Source organism: Athene cunicularia (genome assembly GCF_003259725.1).
Source record: "Athene cunicularia isolate RWA chromosome 11 unlocalized genomic scaffold, athCun1 chr11_part1, whole genome shotgun sequence".
Taxonomy (NCBI): domain Eukaryota; kingdom Metazoa; phylum Chordata; class Aves; order Strigiformes; family Strigidae; genus Athene; species Athene cunicularia.
The window spans coordinates 16497960-16517674 of NW_020799113.1; the positions used below are offsets into that span (position 1 = coordinate 16497960).

Consider the following 19715-nt stretch of genomic DNA (forward strand, 5'->3'; position numbering starts at 1 on the left):
TGGAATCCAGCAAAACCCAGTTATCTTGATCCACAAGTTCACAGCAAATAGCTTCTGATGTCTTCATTCAAAAATATTTTAAGCCATGGATATTCTGCCCCCATAAATCAGGGTACATTTTGACAGACACTTGACTTTGTACCTCTCAAATACAGCCTACACTGTACATGGGTGATTTTGTTGATAGGCAGTTGCAGGTGAATATATCTTTGTGTCGCCCCTAATAATTGCAAAGTTGGGGAAAAAACACAAATAGAATGGTCCTATTAATCAAATAATAGAATAGTATTTTTTTCATCTTAATTTAGCATCTCTTATGCTTCCGGTCATGTCTATGGTGAAGCCACAGCATTCTCCAGCTAAGCATCTGCACACTGACCCAGCAGTCCAGTACTACACACCTCCCCTGACCAGCACATTCTGAACAGCTTGTGAACTAGCAAGTTTGCTGGTTTGCTCCCAGCAGTGTTAGTGGTTCCAGAGAAGGATACTCCCACAAATACAACCCTTGTCCTATTGAACATTAGTAATAGGGATTTCATAAATCCCATAACAAAACAGTCTACAAGCTGGTGCCACATTCTAGCTGACTTACTTTCTCATTTCTTGTTTAAACCAGCCAGGTAGTTAAAAAAGTCACAAAACCAGCAAAATGGATTTGGGCAGGAATGTTGGACCTTCACATTGTTACAAACTCCAGGCTATTTCTTTACCAAACTACTGCCAAAATTCATCTGAATGCTAATTCATTTATTTAGAAACAAAGGAGCCAGGTCCAGTAGTACCTTCTGCTATAAGGAGGCACAATGTGAAAACAAAAGCTATCAGTGCAACCTTGTAAAGCAGAGTTTTGGACTTCCTATGGTCACACTCATGGCAGAAGATGGGAATGGCTTCATTTCCTGAACTAGCAACAGTGAGAGTGTTGTGAAGGTCAGCAGCAGGAACTGCCCCCACCTCCCCCCACTGCAAAGCTCCAGAGCAACCACTGCCACACTGGCCATCTTGGACCAACATGATTTATATTCTCTCAAACCCACCATGTCTCTCTATTTATTCTTTAATTTCCTATCAAACAACATAAGCCAGAATTCTGTTCTTGTATGTTTCTGCAATTATCTTTAAACTACACACTGCTGTAAATGTGATCATTTCATTAATTTATGTAAATAGGACCTTAGCCAATGACTTGGGTGTTACTTATGAATGAATCATGCTGCTCTGAGTGGCTGGGTATATTTAACTCTCATTAATTTGTTCAAAATAGCTACTAATGGGTTTCTTTAGCTCATTACTCTTGTAACAAAAAGCCAAAGAGATGACTGGGTTTGCATGGAAGGGCTTGGGTAACCCTTTCTGTTACAAGTCAGCGACCAGCTTATAAGTACCCTGCGCTTCAAGTCACTTCAAGTGATTTCAAAGCAGTAGCAGGTTAACAGCTCAAGACAAAAAATGCAGGCTTCGGTTGGCATCAGCCCATGAACAGCATTGAACCATTTCTGGAAACCATTTGTTTTCACTTCCTTTTGAGTGAAAGGAACACTATTAAAATTGGAATTCTGGAAAAACTGAAGGCTCGGAGCCCAAATTGAGAGTAGAAATATAAATAGGTTCAAATCTAGCAATGTTTTTAGAGGGAGTAGCTAAATATAAGGGCTTCAAAAGAAACATGTCACTCACCATGGTATAGCTCCACTGATTTTATGATTCAGAAATACTTTCCATGAAAAAGGCTGCATACTTGGAAGATTTTATTGCATACTTTGAGGATTTTATATGTGCAAAGTGCTGCTGAAGTTTTTATAGTATGTCACACAATGTTTTGCAGAAAAACGTTATTTTTGACTACTATAATCTATTGCTGGCTGGGCTCAACATCATTATACAGCTGCTGTTAAAATAATCATCTTGGCTTTGGCACTGATGTTACATCATGCTTCTTTGTATCTCTGACTTCTCTTTGCTGTACCACGCAAACCTTTTGTTGCTTTTAATCTTAGGTCTGTAAAGGTCCACTTGAAGTTTCACACAGATGGTTCTTGTAGAAGCTGAGGATTTGACCTAATCTAGTTCTGCATAAAACACAAGGCTGTTTTAACTCCATGTATACAGTGGTACTTTAAGAGATGTTTATGGATCTCATGAAATCTGTTAACAGAGAGATGTAGCAATTCACAACAGTCCAAGGTCAACCTGTGGCTTTTGAGCTTCATGTAACAAAGTAGTAAGTATGGCTCTTATGCCAGGGCTGTATTGCAGATGTTAATTACTAAAGATTTTTAGCTGTAAAGGAAAATTGGGAACCATTAGGGATTGCTGAAACCGGGATTGCCTTGTGGGATGCAGCTGTGTGCTCAGCCCCATCCCATCACACAGTGGGGGAGTGGAATCCCCTCGAGTGCTATCAGTCTGCTGTGGCCAATGCAGCAATCCCACAGATTGCATTCCCTCAGGTCTCTGAGGTAGGTAGATCTTGGCAAGCTAGCCTTAAGTGTTAGCCAAACTGTGTGTTCCTTAAGAATGAGTTCTGTTCTCTGGACTATACAAATCTGACTGGCCCCTTGGATTCATGCAATTAAAGCACAGCAGTTTCTGTGGCCAGTGGCAGAGGCAGGAGTGTCACAGATGGCATCATGCCACCCTTCCTAACACATTTTGACCCCAATAGACCAGGTAGGCATTAACAGTAAGGCTGCTCCTTCAGAGGAGTCTGGTAGGATGCCCAAGTTCACACCATGGACCTAAAGCAAGAGGCCCACCAGGATGCCAGTTTGCATCCTCCATGGCCCATAGAATGCTCACACAAGCAGGATGGTATGCAGTCTCCTTCCAAACAAGATCACTTGTTCAGAAGACACTGTACACAAACCAGTCCTATAATGGAGACCCTGCGCAATCAGAGTGAGGTTGATCACATATCACACATATGCTCTTTATAAGCATTTGCATACCATTCCAGTTTGCAGAAATTTGAACGATACTTTAACCATCATTTATTTTCCCTTGAAGTGTCCGTGATTTCAGAAAGAGTTCAGTGAACACGATATTTGATTCTGGATATTGGTTAGGAAGAGAAGAGCAAATATCAAGACATTGACAAAATATCTTACTTTTTGGCACTTTTTAACTAATCAGAAGCTATTAAACAAAAAGTTTCCAGAAGTCTCCAAAACATTAAATCAACTTAATGTGACTAAGCACCCTTACTTTGATATTTATTTCAATTTCAAAATACTTCAATCATTTAGTTACCCGAAAAGTAACCCAGCTATAAAACCCTGCCATACTGGGTAACTGCTCTTTGCTGAAAATTACACCACACCTTATTAATCCCTTGCGGGGGCAGGGTGGGGGTAAAAAAATAAAAAGAAACCTCCTTTAACTAAAGCCTGGAATGACTCGCAGCCAAATAGATGACGCTTACACAAGTATGCGTAAGTACAGTACACTTCACGGTTCATTATGGTATTAGTCATACTTAAAAACCACGTATTTTAAACTGGCATTTAATATGTATGTCCACTATACATCTCCAGGATTAATTTTCTCAAACACAGATTTCCCTATTCAATTTGTAGCATCATGTTTTCTGCAGTCTCTTGACATTAATGTTAATCAAACAGCACTCTGTGCAAACTCCATACCTCCCAAATACAAGCTAGGCTTGTGAGTCAGCTCCACACACTGTAATACTATCGAAGCAAGACAAGTGTGGCACTTCAAAGGCTGTCACTTACAAGAAATCTGATGGTAAAACCACATAAAATATTTTTTCTAAATTCTAGATACGGTGAAAGCAATATGTAGTATCCCAGATTGATTTAGCTGTGTTTCAATATTGAACAGAGGTCAGAACTGTAGGGCATCAAGTATTTGTTGAATACAAATTCTTTTTTTCTCTACACTATTCAGACATATGACAGTTCAACAGTCATAGAAAGCAGCTTATGAACAACACTGAAATTTTATTAAAACATGTATAATTTGTACTGTAGCAGCTTACATGAATGCAACCTGCATTCCATATGCACTCCATATAAACATAATGAATTAGAAGATTCTTGCCCCCAAGTGATACAACCTATATATTTCAGCTTCTAGGATACATTCTCTAAGCTTTAAGCTGTTCTTTTTTTTCTGTTAATAAACCTTGTCTATTTTTCATTGCAAGATTTCAACTTTCAAATGTCTAAACTTACAGCTGAATGCTGAATACATTGTCCTTACCATTATGTTACAGCACGTTACTTTTAGATTTGTGGTATGACTAAGAGAACAATTTGTTTTTCCATTCTTATTCTCCAGTATATACTCAAAATTCCTCTCTGAACGTGCTAGGCACTAGTAATATCTGTGAAACGCAAACATGAAAGGTAAAGGAGCAACAACTATTCAGACTTTTAAAAGCACGACAATAGTTTCAGAGGTACTTTTTAAATATGTAATTCTGCCTACTGGCACGTTTTAGATAGCTAGTCGTGCTTTTAGCTTTTATACTTTTATAGACTACACATACCTTTTGTAAGTTTATGTATTTAGAAGCAATGCAAACTTACTTCCTTTTACAAGAAGTTTTCAAATTACTAAACCAGTAGAGCAGATCTTAAAGGTTTGCACAAGTTCCTACTCCTTGCTATTAGGAGAGACACCTGCTGCTTTTCTTTTTTACAATCTAGTTTATCTTTCATATGTAACTCTTAAAGACAGCAGTTCATTATTCAGTATATGTAATTACTCTGTCAGCTTCTTATTTATTCAAAACAATCTAATAATTTTTTTATACAGACAAATTTTACATGAACTGAACTGTACTCGACCAAGTAAGCTATGCAATAAAATAAAAGCTACACTTTACAGGTACCACAAAACAGAGGACTAACAGACCAGTTATTAAACACAGCACCAACTATAACCAGTTTATAGTACCATATGTAGCCACGTGCTGGGGGAGTCTTCTTTCTGCAAGCTGGATCATATAAAAAAGTCAAGAAATTTTCAGATAGTTTCTACATTAGACAATCCTTTTCTGTTTCAGTTGGCAATACTTTTCTGATAGTAGCACTAACACATCAGGATTTTTCCACAGGTGACTGTTTCTGTTGTGTGATCTCACAGAAGAATCCTCAGTCAAGTAAAGTTATGTACTCCAGGAAGGAGCACACAGCCCCAGCACCATCCTGCTGCAATATAAAGAGGCTGTACTTGGGCCTAGCAGTGAAACCTAGTACATACTCTACATTAATGATAATAAGTATCACTACACTGGAAAGGGGTATGTTGTCTAACACATTTCATAAGAATAAGGGAATTCATTATAGCAAAAACCAAAATATGCCATAGAAGCTCAAATTCCATACAACTAACCAGTATTAATTTTCAAGCCAGAGGTTCCTGTGGAAACCTCACATGGTGGGATTTAAACTGTACTTACAGGAACTCACATGACATTTTTTTTCCCCTCTGTTGCTGGCTTCCATGCTCCCTTTTGAACATACTACACTAAAAAAACTTAACAAAATTTTTCATAGTCCCTTTCCCTTTTTAGCTCTGCAAGTGTGTTTGGCATAATTTCTCCTTCAGTTAGGGATTGATTTTAGGGGTCACGTTTTTCTCTTTGAAACCAAATAGCAGAGGAGAAACATTAGGGGGAAATAGGAGCATGGTCTACAGCTTTTTCTCAGGGGTTCTGAGTCTGTGACCCTAAAAAAAATACTGGAAAGGGACAAGAGAACATGGGTTCTTCTTTCCTGGTATCTTCTTCCTACTTTCCAGAGGCAGTGGCTTATCCAGTAAAAGTGAGCAATAGAGAAAGCAAAATATAACTGAAACATAGACTACAATGTCTAATTATTCTCTTTCCAGGTGCTTTTCTTATTCCCTATATCCTCTTCTTAATCATTGCTGGAATGCCCCTGTTCTATATGGAATTAGCACTGGGACAGTATAACCGAGAAGGGGCTGCCACTGTGTGGAAAATCTGTCCCGTTTTCAAAGGTAAGTGTCCCTCTGCTCTCTTGAATAGCGCCATGAGGGTGCGACACTCGTGATCAGAAAGTAAACGTCTCATCTTTCCACAGACAGCATGATATTTGCTGACCTTTCCCCAACCCTTGAAGTCAGAAGTCTTTTCTTTATCACAGGTGGAACACAAAACGGGAAAAGCCACAGAAATCATCTTCAGGGTGATTGCTGAGGAGTACAACAGAGAGCAATGAGCAGGAGCAGTTCAGCCCTGTCCTCCCTTTCCCCTGCCTATTGGGGAGTGGGAGGAACTGGGTATCTAGGTGGAGGGAGGGATTGGCAATGCAAACATTTGGAAATACCACATCCCATCCAGGTCAGTTCAGCCCTGTCTCCCTCAGTGACTAAGATAACCCCTGCCTCCGTTCAGTTCCCTGTGCAGAGCTCTCTGCAGAAGTCAGCATACCGCAGTGGCTAGAACACTAAATGAAGTTGTGAAGACTGTAGTTCGGTCACCACACTTGTAACATCACACAAGTTATCGGTGCCTCTGTACCTCAGTTTTCCTGCCTAGGAAATAGGAGCAATGATTCTAACAGACTTTGTAAAGTGGTTTTCAAATCTAGCAATGAAAAGCACTTACTAAAACCTGAACATTATTATTACTATGGAGTGGTCTGCACTAAGGTTAACTCTCCAGTGTCACTGAATAAAAGGCTGTGGAGTGTTTTCTGCACTGAGTTGCAATCATTCTGCAAGGAAGAAATACCCGAGGTTAGGTGTTTGGATACTGATTGGGGTGTTTGGCATTGGTCTGGGACAAAGGGATCTCCCTGGGTGTCATATGCTTTCTGTACATGAAACAAGTATTTGTCCAAGCAGCTTCAAGAATTTTCTTAAGCATTGCTTACCAACAAAAATCTATACCAGATTTTATCTAAAATCTTATAAAGCCTTTTCAACACAGAGCTATCTGAAATGAAACCAGTCAAGCTCAGCTGATCTTAGAAGCTTAAAATTCAGATCATGTTCATCCCATGACTGACAAAAGCTGAGGAGCTTAACAATAGCAATCCAAACCTGGCGGATCCTGTGCTTGGATATAGGTTACACTGAGTAAATGTTAGTCTTCTTTCTCAAAATACAGCTTTACTTTTCAAGGAGTCTAGTGCTGCAGAATAGGAAAACTGCAGGGTTTTTATTGGTCAAACCCAAAACTCAAAGCAAAATTAGAGATCTAATAAAAATCAAATAAGCAAACTAATAAGGGCTCCAAAATTTTTAAATTAATTCAGATAGATTTTCCTATCACTTCTATAACCCCTTCAAGGGACACAGAATTCATCCCAGCACCCAGGAACCTGAAGACCCTTGCTCAGTCAGAATTCCTGCTGGTATCAGTTAATACCTTTGGATGGCAGCAAGGATTGTGAAAACCTAACTGCAAAAATTAGACCTTAAGGATCTCAAAGTGTTTGAGTCAAATACCACTGTGCTCAGAGGTACTCTATCTGTTGACTTCAGGATTGAAAAGATGATGAGAAAGGAAAATAGAACTTATTTCATGTATAGTCCTGTTGACATTCCAGCTGTGTCTTTAAACTGACATTTTCAAGGTGGACTAAACATACATTTTTGTTGATTTTTAAGTGTTCTTATTACTAGGATATAGAATAGCATAAGTAATTTGATTCTCAAAAAGTAATAAGCATAGAGTTGTATTTGCACCTCAGCACTAGTATAAAATCAGGTACTTCTGAAGTTTTGACCAAATCTTCTGATAACATACAAACACATTTTACTGCTAATGTTTTTAAGTTGTTTCCGGGATAACTCATTTATTACAGCTTCTCTAAATGAACAGCACTATAGTCCTAATTTTAGCTATTAATATTATTGCTTATGAACTCTTAAGAACTCTAACGAGAATCTTTCATAATGCATACATTTAAAAATATACCCTGTAACCTTTGCAACACAGTCTGTTTTCATCTCTGCATTTTCCAGGGTCTATTTTAGAAGGTGGGTGGTGCAGCATTACTTTTAAGAAATGCTAGACCTAGAAACAGAAGAGCAAATTCATTCCTGAAGAATCTTATTATTTCAGAGGTTTGACATTTAAGATACATTCAATGCAGTATTTTTAATTCTTGATACTAAATATCTATCATTGTCCTCCTGAATTAGAGAAATTTCAGAAACACTTTTTTTAAACAGAAATCATCCAATTTCTGTGCAATATATATTATTTGTACTTAGTATTTTAACATTCACATGAATATTTAAGAATTATCCCCTTGGGTGACTTTCTCCTCTCTATTCAAAGTATCGCTAGAATTTGAGTGTTAATATACTGAATTCATTTAAGCACCAAAAATTTGAAGATACAGTTTCATCTTTACTCTCACATTCTTTTCCCCAGTGTTAGGGAATGAGCAAACTGGTCTATGTATTAAAAGCCTCCTGAAGAGCAAAGTGTAATTTTGGTATATGCAGCAGTCTTTGAACTGCCAAGTCCTTCAGGGTCAGCATCTGTTCCTTATGCAAATTTTAAACCAAGGATTAATACTCAAAGTGTGTGCTATTTCCTTGCTTTATCAAGAAATATGAAAGCCTTGCTTTATCCAGAAATATGAAACTCAAAAGAAACTAAACTGAAAGAAATTAGAAGTAAAAAGTCTACACTTTGGTGCTGTGGCAGTACAGTGATGATAGTCATAAAACAGCTGTCATCTGTGCCTGTTACATGTAATATGTACAGCTCTGGAGTAGGGTTCAGGGAACAATGCTGCGCACAGAGTAAAGGAAGAATAGTATAAGCCAAGGTGAAGCAAGTTTCTTGCACAGTTCTGGCAACAAACTTTTGTTCTGCTCTAACATTAGTACCAAAGCTTCCTCCCAAACCATTGAAAAATGTCCATTTTCATGTGAACATGCACTCTCTCAGGCTTGCTTGCTAAAGGGTCCCTCCAAGAACACTTCACAGAGTACACAAAAATACAAACCAAATGTTCAAAGTCAAAAGAGAATGCTTTTGGGGATTCTGTAATCCTGGGGACATAATAAAATGGTTTGAAGGTCCACACACAGTTTAGCCCCAAGCTTGATATTCACCAAGATTTACTGGCCTGCCCAAGAACGCCTCAGTGGAACAGCACAGACTGTTTCATGCATGTTTTGGACCTCATTACATGCTGACAGAAGCCAATCTGGAAAATAACAATGGGAAAGAAACAGGAGAGGGTTTGTTGTTTGTTCCAAACTAGCTCAGGGTGGGAATGTGAGGCATAGGAAAACTTCACTTAAGTCTTGAGCTTTACTTTTCCAAGAAAAGTTGGCAAGGAATCTGACATTATGAAGATGAAGTGAGTTTCACTCCTAACATGGGCTTGCAATATTCTACATTGGAAGGCTGTACAAGAGCAAGCTTTGACATTGCAGTGCTTAATTTCTTTCTCTGGCAAACAACTGGATTTGCTAAAAGCCAATCGTTTTCTAAAATCATTAATATAATTTTTTGTTTTAAGGTTAGTGACACTATGTCTGGATGTGTATATGTAAATGTCAAAAATTCCTTTTATTGGTCTGAAGATCTAAATGAATTTGCAACTGTGTATGGCTGAGTTTAACTAGTGTTTGCAAATACTGTTGCATGTAAAACGCAATGTATAATCTAGTTTTCCTTTGTCTTTAGGTGTAGGCTATGCAGTGATACTCATAGCTCTTTACGTGGGTTTCTACTACAACGTTATCATAGCTTGGTCTCTGTATTATCTATTTTCATCATTCACATTTGAGCTCCCTTGGACAAACTGCGACAACAGTTGGAACAGTCCAAACTGTACAGATCCCAAACTCTTCAATGCATCAGTGCTTGGCAATGGAACCAAATACTCGAAGTACAAACTCACTCCTGCAGCTGAATTTTATGAGTAAGTGTTGACTTGATTTTGCTATTTATTCAGAATTCTATGTCTAAGAGTGTTTCCTCTGGAAGGTAAAATAGCTTTAGCATCCAGCCTCTAGAATAAGCATCAGAAGACTGAAATTAAAATGCAGTTGTAACATTTATCTGTATTCCTGTGTGATTAAGACTCTTGCCTCTCTGAGCTCTGGTTTCTCCTGTACAAATGCAATACTTGCCACTAAGCAAAATGGAATTGGATAAAAGACACAAATCTTCCCCGATGTACCACTTTTGCTTGCACCAACTTTGCCAGGGAATGGAAACACAGCAATATTCTGACAAAGATGACTGCATGCCAAACTGAGCTGACTTTAAGGCTTTAAAATAATGATTTGTTCACCAGGCTTGGCCTGTTTCTCTACTTGCAAAATATCTCAGAGCAGACCTCTGTTTGCTCAGCTGCTTCAGTAGTTCAATGAAATGAGATGAAGCACTGAGCAGGAGGAGAGCACCACAGTTGTAGAAAGACGGGCTTTTTCTAATTCCTAAGCAAAAGAGCATTCTGTAATATGGGCCAAAACAGGCAAAGGCAAACTCAAATCAAACACTTGGAATCAAAACCAAAAAGGTATATAAATTCACAACTGAACTATAAAACAAATATATCAATCTCTGTATAAATAATTGCATTATGGACCTCCAGGGGAAAATGGGATTTGATTAGGATAAAGAAAGGAGGATAGGCATCAAGGCTAATTGTATCAGCCATTGAATTAATCTGAATAATCAATATTTCTGTGTTGAGAATAGAAGGCTATCAGGACACACACCTGCTGAGCAGCGAGTCCAACCCTGTAGAAACAGAGGGACACCACTGTTACCATAAATAACCTAGTGTCTGTTAGACCATGCCTGGCTACAGTAGGGATCTTGAGGTCTGTGTTTATAGCTCTGAAACATTTGTGGCTGCTATTTCTCCTCTGAAGACAGCACAGTGAAAAATCAGTAGTGATACACAAACTGTTGGCAGGGGTTTGGGTAAACTAAACTCAGTGCTTTGAAAACAGTAAGGGGAGGGCTGAGTTCAAAGGAACTCACTACAATGGCAAATAATGACAGGTAGGAAATCTCCTGCCCTTACAAAGACAATATATGATGTATTCATAACTTAAATGTAAAGACAGATCTTTTATAGCAAAAAGCTACATAAGCATGTAGTCAAAGAACCTGACTTTGAAGAGAACTATAAAAAAAATATACATTCAGCATCTTCAAACAAAGAACCACTTTATTACAGAACTTCTATTTGAACAGCATTGAAAAAAAGGTTTTCTTTATAATTTTCTTCTGCTTAAGCCTTTGTAAAGCAAAATGCAATCCCTATATTCTTGCTTTTCTCCTTTATGATATTATAAAGTAGTTCTGTGAATTTTCTATTATCACATCATGCTTGGGGTATGATTTTGACTTTGTAGTGGGTGAGGTTGTGAGGTTGTGGTAGAATCTATTCACAATGTTTTGATTTATTTCCACTGATCTGGGGAACAGATCATTTACGATTCTATCTGTACACTGAAACTTGAAATCTTAGGGTTCTTTCCTCACCATGAAATACATTCAAAGTGCAGTTTTCATAAGATAAGAACACAAAGGGAATTTGACATTTCATTACATTTTGATCCCTGAATTTTGAGGCTGTAATTAAGTCCCTAGGCCCTATACTTATTAGCAACTAGATTATATTGCAAAAATGAGAAGAATAACTACTACAGTAACACAGTCTGTTAACATCTGCTTTCTCAGCTGTAAAAACAGGGAATCACAAGGGGCATTTTGTTCACTTATCCAGTATTTGGATTAGCTCATCAAGTCCAGCTGTACAGCTCAGGTGTGGACCCAAACTTGTGCAAAGTTTTAGTGTATTCAGATCCAACCGAATAAAGACAGTCCATTTCAGAAAACAGTGATTCTTCTCTTATATCGAATAACCTAACTCGTTCCCATGGTATTTTTACAACAGGGACAGATGAATCTTCTCATTATAAAGTTTCGTATTATGCACAACAGAGTCAGGAAATAGAAGTGATGATGTAATATTAAATTTGCATCAGTATGGTGGGTTTACAAAATGATGCACCATTTTTGGATGCAGTATGTTAAGTAATAGTTCAAGTAAGGGTCTTGACTGGCTACATTCCCTCCGAAAAACCATTCAAGTAAAGGCTGAATATTACTTTAAGAATATTGGGTGTCCTTATATCATATTGGTATAAGCACTCCAACAAAGTGCTTTATTACAGAACTTTCATGCTCTGTTTCATAGACCGCTGAACTTGACCCAAGTGTTTATGTAGGAATCACACCTGATTCTTCCAGGTAGATAGTCATTAGTCACTTCTTAATCAACAAATATTTGCCAGAGGAAAATACAGTTCCTGATGGAGAAGTTTATGTCAGGTCAGTCTGTTCCTTACAGCCAGAAATCCTAAATTATTGGCTGGATAGCTAATTGATCCTTCCTCAGTAATACTGTGGATGAGTAAGAGTTTTTAAGTAACAGCATCATGAAGACACTGGTTTCCATATTCTATGATCATGTTTACATTCTTAAGGTTTGTACTGCTATCCAGTGGTGCAAGATACTAGTAATAACAGAAACAATTACTTTTTGGGAAACAGATGGCAGATTTCAGATTTTGAGTTTTGATCAGTTATATAGAGAAACAAGGAAACAGAGCAGCTACTTTTATAGCAGAAGAAAATCAAACTATGCCACTCAAACTTCAGTGGGATACCTATGGAAGCCCAGCCTCTGCATTAACATGACATGGTATGATAATTAACATTATTAAAACAGGGACTGAAAACAGCGCTAGCACTGGTGCCCACTGTAAAAATATCATAGAAACAGAGCAATTTTGTCAGTGGAAGTAAAAATAATTTCCATTATTCTTCTCAGTACTACCAAGAGATATGGGCAACCATCCAGTCTGGAGTATTTGGGGCCATGTTTTCAACCACAGTAACTAGTGCAACAAGAACTTGTTGCTCTGTGTTACTGGGATGCACTGCAGCTTACTGAAAACTTGTTAAGGATGATAAATGTGCCCAAGCACTTAAGTCTTCAGCCTCGAGACTACATGGGAAGTGGGTACAGCTTGAACTTGGTTCTCCAGGTTGTATATTTACATCAAGAACATATACAGACTTTTGCCTTCTAGTTTGCAGGCTGAACTGGAAGCAGACAGGCCAAAACCATCAAACATCTATTTTGTAGATGGAGAATGACTGAAAAGAAGTACTTCCAAAACAGGCCACAAGCAGAAAGCTGATGTGGTTGGTTACCCTTAAGAGAAACAGACATTTATCTTTGGGACATGATTCCTTCACACAAAGCTGGCCTGACCCTGAATTTAGAACAGATTATTTCCTAAAGCCATGCAGCTGCCAGAGCTGACTATTTCCACCAGCACAGGAATAAACTGTAGGAAGAGGTGGGATTACTGTTATGTGATAATTCATCTAATACTTCAAGAAAGGCACTTATACGTTCAACAGAAAAATGCTGATTCTCACCACTTACATTGAGTGAGAGAAAGGAAAACTTGCTAAGAATCTGGGCCAAATCTTTCAGCTGTCTGGTACTTGGTGGGGAGGGAAAGTAGGGAGAAACCTCTAAGCCTCAAGACTTGGAAGAAATCACTGCAGATTGCAATTTCCATGCCAAGGCAGTGACAGGCAGTCTTTGACAAACATATCTGGCTTTTGTTTTCAAGCCTTAAGAGTTAGACAATAATTCAGATTGAAGTGGTTCTACACTTAGGCTTTCTGGAGTGCTTCTGGATGGCCGGGCCCAAAGAGTTGTGGTGAACGGAGTTAAATCCAGTTGGCGACCGGTCACGAGTGGTGTCCCCCAGGGCTCGGTTTTGGGGCCACTCCTGTTTAACATCTTTATTGATGATCTGGACGAGGGGATCGAGTGCACCCTCAGTCAGTTTGCAGGTGACACCAAGTTGGGCGGGAGTGTTGGTCTGCTCGAGGGTGGGGAGGCTCTGCAGAGAGACCTGGACAGGCTGGAGCCATGGGCTGAGGCCAACTGGGGGAGTTTCACTGAGGCCAAATGCCGGGGGCTGCCCTTGGGCCACAACAACCCCCAGCAGCGCTACAGGCTTGGGGAGGAGTGGCTGGGGAGCTGCCAGTCAGAGAGGGACCTGGGGGGGTGATTGACAGCTGGCTGAATATGAGCCAGCAGTGTGCCCAGGGGGCCAAGAAGGCCAATGGCATCCTGGCTGGTGTCAGCAATAGCGTGGCCAGCAGGGACAGGGAAGGGATCTGACCCCTGTACTCGGCACTGGTGAGGCCGCCCCTCGATTATCGGGTTCAGTTTTGGGCCCCTCACTACAAAAAAGACATTGAATGACTCGAGCATGTCCAGAGAAGGGCAACGGAGCTCGTGGAGGGTCTGGAACACAGGTCGTATGGGGAGCAGCTGAGGGAACTGGGTCTGGTTAGCCTGGAGGAGGCTGAGGGGAGACCTCATCACCCTCTACAGCTACCTGAAAGGAGGTTACAGAGAACTGGGGATGAGTCTCTTTGACCAAGTAATAAGCAATAGGACAAGAGGGAATGGCCTCAAATTGTATCACGGAAGGTTTATACTGGATATTAGGAAGCATTTCTTTACAGAACGGGTTGTTGGGTGTTGGAATGGGCTGCCCAGGGAGGTGGTGGAGTCCCCATCCCTGCAGGTGTTTAAGAGTAAGGTTTCACGTATTTTCAAACTGTCAGTGCTGAGTTAATGGTTGGACTGGATGATCTTCAAGGTCTTTTCCGACCTAGACGATTCAGTGATTCTGTGATTTTATTAAGTGTGGTTTCAGTTGTTCAGGCTTAATTCAGGCCTAGGTGCCACTGATGTCAGTGGGACAGTTGCTTACAACAGGAAGAAATGAGACTTCTACAATACTTCATTAGAGATGGTTAAAATCAATTATAAAGTATTTATACACTGCAAACTTAGAAAAGCAAGTGCTCCAAAACCTGGTAACAACTGATACCCTTAGTAATTGTCAGTCATAAGAGAAATCCAGTTAGAAATAAAATGTCAAGTCCACATTTCTTTGGAGATACACGTTATTTTAATTACTCCCCTCTTCATTGATTTGGAATTAAACACACAAAAAAGGACCTTCTATCCTTTCAACATATGTTAAAATAATTCATTACAAACATTTTTGAAAGAACACAAGTGCATCACTGAAAAAAAGTTCCCCTATCTACTCCCTATCACTCCTATTCAAATACTTTATCTGAATACAGGAATACTTTATATTTGCTTTCTCCATTCTAGTGTCTGGGAAAAGGTTGTTACCATCTTGCTTTCATTTATGCCGACAATTAAAAAAAATACCATTTTGGAGAAACAAAAGCACTTCTCACAAGATACTGTGCCTGTAAAAAATCATGATCTGTAGGAGGAACAAATACAGGCAATTTTTTAAACGAAACAGTGAAATTGCCAACAAATGTATTGAGCTATGGCTACTTTCCTCTGATAGTACTTTTTCTGAGGGCTTTAATCCATTCTTTCTACATAAGAAATAAAACATGTTTTTACAGGGAGATTTTCATGCCAGATTCAGTAAAGGAGATTCACAGAATTCACAAGTCTGCCCAGCTGTGAGTAGTTGCAAAAAGCCACCTAAGAACACGGAATAAAGACAATGTACAGTCATGGTAGTCTACATCCATCATATTTATGAACATAAATTTATGAGGAGTGTGTGAACCAAGAATATCCTGAAAAAACCCTCATTCTATATAGCAAAGGTTACTTTTATAGACCAATAGGTTTGTTCTTTGGGGCTACAAGTCCTCACCAGAAATACCACCACAGACCAAAGCATTCACATAGTCCAGTATCATGTCAAATGGAGTGACCAACACTATGTGCTGCAAAGGAAGATGCAGAAACCTGTCCCCATAAAACAATTGTGAAGCAACCTCTCTAGAGAGAAAACACCACGTCAAAAGTAAGCATAAGCAAATCTGCCTCTAAATGCATATAAAAACTGAATCAGAAAACAAGAACTAATGAGATTGGACAGCCCTGTATTCTGCTAATCACATCTGGTAAGAAAAGACTAAGCTCATGCTAAACATAATCAGCAGTTCTCAATTAAATACCACTTCCCTGAAAAACAAGACTCCACTGAATATATCTGAAGCTTTTTAAAGAGGTTTCTTCACACGATATCCATACCCTGTAAACTAATTAGAAAGTTTGTAAGCAATGAGAAATAAGAATCTCTCTAGACATCTAGAGTTATCTTTTGCATCATAATTGAAAGGAAAGTTGTCAGATGTTTCTGACAGGTTTGAAGTTGGGTAGCAGTCATCTATTTACTGCAGTTAAAGACTAACAATAATTCTGGCCATATTCTGTACCTTCACCCCTAGAAAATCCCCCTAAACCCAACAGAAGAACTCTGATTTCAGTGGGCTTAGAATCAGGTACATTATTAAATACTATATGGGAAATTTATGGCCACATTGCTGAAATAGCAATAAGCAAGCTGCTTTAGATATCAATTCTATATTAACTGCACAGGCATATTTAGGAAGTGTTGGAGTGTATTGTTTACACATCCATAGTCTGAGACTAATGTATTTGCATCCCTACACATTATATATTTCCTTTTGACTGTGTTGACTTTTTTGGACTCAACTAAGTAAACTCAATCTTTCTCTCTGATGCAGTGCAGAGAAATTTCTGGTGCAAGTATTTATGTGCATAAAATAAAAACAGGTATTCCAAATATTTACATGTACAGTTCTGAAATTTACATTTGATGTATGTTCACATACATTTGTTAACCATTTACTTACATAAAGAGAAAAAAATTTCATGCAAGTACAGTGGAGGTCAATCCATATAAATGTGTAACATGTTCCTAGGCTTGGACAGCTTTATGGAAATGATTCCTAAACCACAATGTGACCTCGTGTAGCAAGTCCAGAAGACTGGAATAATGATGACTTTGCCAACTTAAATTTGCAGGAGGGTTTTATGAGACACTGTAAATGTCAGGAGCTGCACATTATGCTGCACGCAATTGGCTTGCTTTGTGCTAACTTGTAGAAAGAATTCTATCTGCTTTTCTTCACATACAGAATCTTATGTAGTTTGGTAGTAGCAGGCTCTGAGCAATAGTTACAGCAGCTGAGGTCAGTGCTGCAGCACCTCCCCTGTATTGCCTTGCATTTGAAATCATGGCAAGCAGAAGCAGAGCCTTTCTTGGTGGAACATCTCCACCTGCACACATTGCTCAAAGCAAAGCCCATAAAGGTGTCACACACAACTAAACACCTATTTATTTGTACTTGCCTCTCATCATGTTTCTCATCAAATGTTCTCCACAACACAGTACTAACACAGTGTCAACAGTAGTGTTCTATGTGTTGTTTCCTATAGGGGAAGTGTTTGCTCATCCAAAACCATCACTTCGAATCATTAATTCATTAAAAGGTTACAAACTTAACCTCACTGTGTAAAGGACGCAGCATTACAACAAATGTCAAACCATAAAGTGAGCATTCATTTGTTTAAACATGTCAGTGGTCCTCAGTTTGTGGCGCATGGGCCTGTTCCTGTGGTTGACTTTCTTCTGGCAACTTTGCATATTGCCATGCTGCTCTTTTGAAAAGAGTAAAACTTTATGAAAACTCAACAGCTTCTCTGGAGAGGCTGAGGATCTTCCTTCATGACCCTCCTGTCTCAGGCAGTGCCTGGCCCAGTGAGAATGCTGACTGAAACACCATTTAGCTTGCTGACTAAGGGCTGGGGCAGTTGGGAGCACGTGTGCTCTAACTGCTTTGCCACGTATTTTCAAACAATAAACTTTTTTCAGGAGTTCAGTGTTCATTTGACCTATGGAGAGGTGAAATTCAAGCGATTCCATTCCATCTGCAAATCTCAGTATAATGGGTTTAAAAGCAGATTTTTAAAATCTCTTTTCAGAGTGCTGTGCAGACTTGAATGTACTGAAGTGTGGCAGGGGAGGTCAGAATTATTAAATTGATGGGAGAATTAAACTGGGTAAAGACTTCAGTGAGTTGAGATAAACATTCTCAGTGAATGAAGAGTTTAGTCCTAGTGGCCACATATAATTTCAGGATTATCGTGATTCAAAAAGAAATATAATTTCCTTCAGTATAAATAATAATTTATTATATGCCAGCCCGGATGTCACTGGTAAGTGACCATTCTGTAAGCAATTCCCAAAATCTGGCTTGGAGATCCATTACACAGCTTCATTCTCCAACACAAGGGGGAGCTGAAATATCTCAAGAAACAGAAAAGCCTGACAACAAAGGTGTTGGCAAAAGTCAACAGGCTACCTACCGTCTCCACCAACAGAGGTGGAGAAAGCCCGTCCAGCTGCAGCCAGCTGGCTGGGCCCGAGCCCCTCGGATGCCCCGCAGCGTTCTCAGCACGCAGAGGTGCGCAGCTCACATCTGGCACCACACATCTGGGCTCGGCACTGCTCCCCTCCCATGGTCCTGGCTGTAGGAGAGTGCTCTCCCGGAGGCAGGCAATCCTTCAGCGTTGCGGGGATGCCATACCCAGAGTTCTTGACAAAGCACCCAAGCAGCTCGGACAGCAGCGGTGTGTATGGCAGAGCTGGGTCCCAGCCGGGCTAACCCTGTTGCACTTTGCTGACTTCAAGTGGAGCCACTCTGCCGTCTCTGCGCTGCACCCCGAGCCCCAGAACTAGTGAGGGGACACTGGTGTTGGACCTGCATGGAGCCACCTCTGCTCTGCAGGGTTCATACCACAAGATCTGCCCCACACAACCTTCCCTTCAGACAGTACACTTGAATTTAAGCAGTGCAGTACCTGAAGTAAAAATACCTGGAGCTTGGCAAACTCTATGCAAAAAAACCCTCTATCCATGCCTGCTTAAGGCAGATAGCCTCACCTTCCACAAATAAAAGAACTAATTGTGGTTTGTACTTGGAAGGAAACTGGCAGCAATGATGATTAAACTATGGTTGCCCAAATATAAAACACAAGAGATGCATGTAAGAGAGCCTTCTAACTGAACTCAATTATCATGCTTCAAATTGCCTTCTAAACTGCGAATTTAATTTAATTTCTATAGATTGCACACTGTTCACACTGGCAGTTCTTTTAGCATCTTCAACCTACAATTTTCATTGTTTTAAATCATAAAAACGAATCTAACTACCAGGGAATAGAGCTCAGGAGACCAGGACTGTATCTGTTTATATCTTAGCCAATTTGCTGATAGTCTATGCAAGCCACTTGCGTTTGATCCCATAGAAGGGACTACTAACTTTTAGAAGTACTTGGAAGTTCTTAGAAATACTTGAGTTTTTAGAAGTAACTGGCAAATACATGTTAGTTTACATACTAATTTGCTGATAAGTTGATGACATTTTTGCAGTCAATAAATCTGATACAACACATCAAACAACTGTTTAGATGAATGACACCCTTCTCTTGATCACATCAAGTTTAGCAAATAACTTTTGACTTTAATAAAAAGGGAAAGAATAAGCATCATTTGGATTGAAACCTAAAGTTATAATTGATTTGAGACTGGAAAAATGAGGCCTACTCCAACACCTTTAATTTGATCTGTTTGTACAAAACCTAAATTTCCTAAATACAATCATGTGAATCTGCCTAGGGATTAATACAAAACGCCCCTTAAAAAGTCCTTAGAAAGAACCAGTCTGACAAAAAAAGTCTAGGAGACTTCTACAACCAAAACTGTTACCTCCTGTTTTCTGGTTATGTAATTAAATGTTTTGGAGTGTA

At 39.4% G+C, this 19715-nt stretch overlaps 1 protein-coding gene across 1 annotated transcript in view; it reads left to right on the forward strand.

Annotated features, from left to right (window-relative positions):
• SLC6A2 (solute carrier family 6 member 2) overlaps positions 1-19715 on the forward strand; it is a 76059-nt gene that overhangs the window by 16647 nt on the left and 39697 nt on the right. Inside the window, exons 2-3 of the mRNA XM_026856731.1 lie at positions 5863-5994; positions 9656-9893. Coding sequence (XP_026712532.1) covers positions 5907-5994; positions 9656-9893 — 326 coding nt within the window. The 5' untranslated portion in view covers positions 5863-5906. The remainder of the gene's footprint in view (positions 1-5862; positions 5995-9655; positions 9894-19715) is intronic.